A 5555-nucleotide genomic window follows, 5' to 3' on the forward strand; every position below is an offset into this window, starting at 1 on the left:
GCCAAAGGGGCTCTTTAGAGTAGTGAGAGAAGATCTTCACCCTGAAACCCACAGCGTCCGTTTTCAGCAGGAAGTAGCTAAGAGAATATGCCATTCCCTTTTCCTTATGAATCAGGGTGAAGTCTCTCTCAGGGAGGAGTGATAGGGAATGGCAAAGGACACAATGACAAAGGAGATTAATCAGAACTGGCTTTGGCAAGCACTGTGGCAATTGGACAATTAAAACAGACATTCGGAGGACAGGGGAAGAAGAACAAACTGGGGAGGAGGGTAGAGAGAATGGTGCAGCAATGAAGGAATGAAAACCCAAAATCCCTGTAAATGTTCATTAAAACGAATAAAATTTAATAATAATAAAAAAATAAAATTTTTATTTTGTACTGGTTTACTAAAAAATTTCGCATACATTGCTTTTCACTCCAGATCTTTCCCATTTTCTTTACCCACCCTTCCTCCATCCATCAAATTGTGTGACCCTATTATTACCGCCCTCCCCCTGCCTGCCCATCCTCACCCTACTGTCCTTACGGCTTTGAGTTAGTTCACTTAGCAAAATGCTCCCAGTCCCTCCCAAGTCAGGCAGTGATTTTCAAAATCATTGTTCCTGCATGCTGTGTAGTATTCTATTATGTGAATGTACCATAATTTCTCAATCCATTCAGTTGTGGTTGGACATGTGAGCTGTTTCCATGTGCTTGTGATGGTGAATAACGCTGCTATGAACATTGGTGTATAAATCCCCGTTTGTGCCTCAGTTCCAATTTCCTCAGGGTATATTCCAAGCAGTGGGATAGCTGGGTCGTATGGAATTTCTATGTTCGGCTTTGAGGAAATGCTAAACTGCCTTCCAGAGTGGTTGTACCATTTTACGATACCACCAACAGTACATAAGGGTTCCTATCTCTCCACATTCTCTCTAGCATTTGTTACTTGCTGTCCTGTTAAACTTTTCCACTGCTTCTGGGGTGAGATGTGTACCAGGGCTTCTTAAATATCCAGTTTTCTTCCAGTTGTCACACACGTTTCTCCATTGCTTTGTATTTTAAAATTAAGTTGAAATTCACATAACATGCAATCAATTATTTTAAAGCACACAGCTTGATGGCATTTTGTGTACTTACAATGCTACACAGGCACCACTTCCCACTAGCTAGAGGATTTTTCCATCACCCCCAGATCACCACTCTCTACCCAGCAAATCATCATCTCCTCCATGCTCGGGTAACCACAGACCTGTATTCTGGATTTGTCATAAAAAGACATCTGACAGTATATCTCCTTCTGTGACTTCTTGAATCCAACATACTATTTTCAAGATTCATCTGTGTTGTAGCATATGTACTTTAAAAAAATTTTTTTTCCCTTCTTTTTTTTTTGTGCTGTCGAGTCAGATACGACTGGCAAAGGGAGAGACTGCCAAGTGAAGCATCTGGTGGATTTGAACCATGTGCCTTTGGGAGTGCAATGCAGCTTCTTGCCGCTAGGTCACCAGAGTTGCCTTTGCATATGTCCTTTGTATAATAACTGAGTAATATTCCATTGTATAGAGTCACCACACTTCATTCCTTGGTGGACATTTGAGTTATTTTAGTCTTTGGACTCTGCTGTTATAAACTTTCCTGTACGACTGGGTACAAGTTTCCGTGTGGACATCAGGTTGCATGGAAATATCTTTGCGTGCTGCATCGTCTTTGTTTATGTCCATGCCTGTGTATAGTTGTGGCTCACAGAATGGCCTGCAGTAACTTAGTCCTCTTGTTCTCCCTCCATTTAATTCCAGAATACATCAAGATGGCAGATCAGTATGTCCCTGTCCCAGGGGGGGCCAATAACAACAATTACGCCAACGTGGAGTTGATCGTGGACATTGCCAAGAGAATCCCTGTGCAGGTAGATTGGCCTGAGTGTCCACATCTCGGTGGCCCTGAGGTGCAGAGTGACCTGACTCCATGCCTCAAAAGAGGTGGAGGAGGCAGGCTCTGCAGGACACGGGCAGGAGTCTCACTGCTCGCACCTCTCTCCTTTGCAGGCTGTGTGGGCTGGCTGGGGCCACGCTTCTGAAAACCCTAAGCTTCCGGAGCTCCTGCACAAGCATGAGATTGCCTTCCTAGGTAAAGTGTGTTTCTGTCCCATATGGCAGTCTGGGGCCATTGATGGAGAGTTTGCCTGGTTGAGGTTTTCTTTCTACCTCTGCTTTGTTAACTAGGGTACATTCAAATTGCTAACTCACACTTTCATTGTGGGGAGTTGAGGGGCGGACTGTCATGTGGATAAGTCTATAAGGCCACAGAGATAAGAGTCATTAGGGTTGTTTTTACAGTAAACACCTGTGGTACCAGCAGTCAAGAAATCAAAAGACGAGTCACACTGAGAAAAATCTGCTATCAGGGACCTCCCCAGAGTATTAAAGAGCAATACAGTTTTGAAAGCAGGAGTGGTATACACTTTCTAAACAACATGCCTCTGGAAACTCTATGAAATTAGATAAATGACGATAGTTATAGAAAGGCTTCAGGCATTTTGTTCATAGGGTCGCTTTGAATTGTACTCGACTTGAAGGCAATCAACAACAACGCCAGTTTAAAGATGAAGGTGCGCCTGCTCAAGCTATGGTCTTCGCAGTTGCTTGTTTTGCATCTGAAAGTTGAACAAATGACTAATTATGACAGAAGAAGAATTGATAAACCTTTGAGTTGTGGTGTTTGGGAAGAGTTTTAATATCCCATAGACTGCCAAGAGAACAAATAGGTCTGTCTTGGAGAAAGTGAAACCAGAGTGCCTCTTAGAGGCTAGGATGGTGAAATTCTGTTGTTGGCATGTTGTAAGGAGGGGTCAGTCCTTGAAGGACATTATGCTTAGAAGGGTGGGAGAGAGGAAGACCCTCAACAAGATGGATGTGGTGACTGTGGCAGTGGTCTCCCTTGTATCACAGATGCTGAGGACGGCACAGGACAGGGTAAAGTTCAGATACATTGTTCATAGGGTCGGTCACTCTGAGTCATAGCTTGATGGCACAAAACAACAATGGTATGAACAGAACTCTCTGTGTTCCTCCTGGTATGAAGCAGGTTTTGTGACTTAACCTGGTGTGTCTTTCTTCCTGTCCTTGGCTCCCCAGGTCCACCCAGTGAGGCCATGTGGGCTCTGGGGGATAAGATCGCATCGACCATCGTGGCTCAGACGCTGCAGATCCCAACGCTGCCCTGGAGTGGAAGTGGTAAGAGTTCCTGAACTTCACTTTGGGGAACTTCTTGGTGTCCAGTCTTGGTAGTGTGAGCTGTATATGTGAATGTGTATATTATGGCGGGGAGCATAAAACTGAGTTTACGTTTTCATTCTCTACTTAAAATGTTTCTACATTTTTAAACAAATGATACAGTCCCATTGTAGACAATTTAGAAAATATGACAAGGAAGAAAGTAAAAATCATCCATAATCCTGAGACCTGTTGTTGAGCATGTTGAACATGATGCCATTGTTGAGCTGTGTTATCTACCCTCCCAGCCTTTTTCTGGATATTTCCTTGAAAAAGATAGATCTTTTATCTTTACTGGTTTATGATCTTCTGCCCCCCACCCCCACTAATGAGTAACTTTCTGCATCAATAAATAGACTTCGTAACACTTGAAATGCCTGTGTCAGATCACATAGAATATGCCTTCCAGAGCTTCACTTTTAGGGAATTTCGATTAGATTAACCGCCACTTATTAAAAAATATTAAAAATAATGGTGTATGTTGTTATTGTTGTTATGTGCCACTGAGTCAGAACCACCTTAAAGCTGATCGTCCATGGGGTTTTCAGAGGCTGTAATTCACGTGGGAGGAGATTGGCCATCTTTCTCCTGTGGGGCCTCTGATGGATTCCTACCTGCTGTTGGATTGGCTGTGCAATTCCTTACCAACTAGGCCACTATTGTTGGTAGCTAAAGCAACATGTCTGTACTTGGTTAGTGCAGACCCTGCCTGGGTCCGCGGTGATGTGAGTGAGGAGAGAGCCCTGCGGTTTACGGTGGGGTGTGTGCATTTCTGCCTTCCTGGGAAGGGTCCCACTTTGTGTCTCTGCAGGTCTGATGGTGGAGTGGGCAGAGGACGGGTTACGGCAGGGCGAAACGATCAGTGTCCCAGAGGATGTATATGAAAGGGGTTGTGTGAAGGACATTGATGAGGGCTTGGAGGTGAGCACAGAGTTGGTGGAACCAGGGATCCCCTCACTGGGCCTGGCCGCTGCCAAAGTGGTTAACTTTAAAGAGATCTGCTTGTCCTTTGCTCCCAGGCTGCAGAAAAGATAGGTTTCCCATTGATGATCAAAGCTTCGGAAGGTGGTGGAGGGAAAGGAATCCGGAAAGCAGAGAGTGCAGAGGACTTCCCAATTCTTTTTAGACAAGTAAGTTTGTTCTTATCATTTTTAAAAGTTGACTTTATTTTTAGAGCATTGAGGGTTTACAGTGAATTTGTAGAGAAAGTCAAGTTTGCATATACCTCCTCTTCGCTATTTTCCCCCTTAGCATCTTGCCACTTAGATATTTGTTATACTCAGTTAGCTAATAATGATCATTGCATTAAATCTAGGCCACTCTTAGTGGTGTACGATCCTGTCACTTTCAACAAATGCCACGTGCCTATTGCTACAGCTTTCATTGTCCTTGGCAATGCTTTGTACAGCACCTCGTCCTGCCTCCCCTTCTCCCAGACCCCCTTCATGTCGTTGGGAATTGCCTTTACTCAGCTGTTGACAAACCAATGATTTGCGGTAACATATAACAATGGAGAAAGCGTTTACAGGAGCTAGATACAATGCTGTGTTGTATTTTGAAGCAATTGAGCGCATTTTCACTCATCAGAGTACACCATTTATGATTGTCTGTTTCATTAGGAAATTTGATCCTGTGAGTCAGTTGTGTCTAAATCACACAAAGATACAGGCTCAAAGTGTCTGTTTTAAAATTTATTTGCTTATTTGTGGGATGGTGATGTTTATGTATATGTTGTTTGTAGTTGTTGTTAGGTGCTGTCGAATTGAGCATGACTCATAGCGACCGTATGAACAAGAGATCTGAACCCTGTTCTATCCTGTATCATCCTCACACTTCCTGACACATAAGAGCCCATTGTCGCAGTTACTATATCAATCTACCTGGTTGAGGGTCTTCCTCTCCTTTGCTGACCCTCCACCCATCCCAGCATCATGTTCCTCTCCAAGGACTAGCCCCTCCTAGCAACATACCCAAGGTATGTGAGGTGAAGCCTCATCATTCTAGCCTCCAACGAGCACTTTGGCTGCACTCTTTCCAAGACTTGGCTGTCCATGGGGATGTTCAGTGCTCTTCTCCCACACCACCGCTCAAAGGCATCAGTTCTTCTACGGGATGTTCACTGCTCTTCTCCCACACTACAGCTCAAAGACATCAGTTCTTCTACGGGATGTTCAGTGCTCTTCTCCCACACTACAGCTCAAAGACATCAGTTCTTCTACGGGATGTTCAGTGCTCTTCTCCCACACTACAGCTCAAAGGCATCAGTTCTATGGGATGTTCACTGCTCTTCTCCCACACT

The 5555-nt window shown here is 44.2% G+C and overlaps 1 protein-coding gene across 1 annotated transcript in view; it reads left to right on the forward strand.

The window, feature by feature from the left end:
- ACACB (acetyl-CoA carboxylase beta) overlaps positions 1-5555 on the forward strand; it is a 153318-nt gene that overhangs the window by 48785 nt on the left and 98978 nt on the right. Inside the window, exons 4-8 of the mRNA XM_006894831.1 lie at positions 1781-1890; positions 2030-2111; positions 3119-3217; positions 4068-4177; positions 4276-4386. Coding sequence (XP_006894893.1) covers positions 1781-1890; positions 2030-2111; positions 3119-3217; positions 4068-4177; positions 4276-4386 — 512 coding nt within the window. The remainder of the gene's footprint in view (positions 1-1780; positions 1891-2029; positions 2112-3118; positions 3218-4067; positions 4178-4275; positions 4387-5555) is intronic.

Source organism: Elephantulus edwardii, unplaced genomic scaffold (assembly GCF_000299155.1).
Source record: "Elephantulus edwardii isolate Elephantulus edwardi_28Jun2011 unplaced genomic scaffold, EleEdw1.0 scaffold00151, whole genome shotgun sequence".
Taxonomy (NCBI): Eukaryota; Metazoa; Chordata; class Mammalia; order Macroscelidea; family Macroscelididae; genus Elephantulus; species Elephantulus edwardii.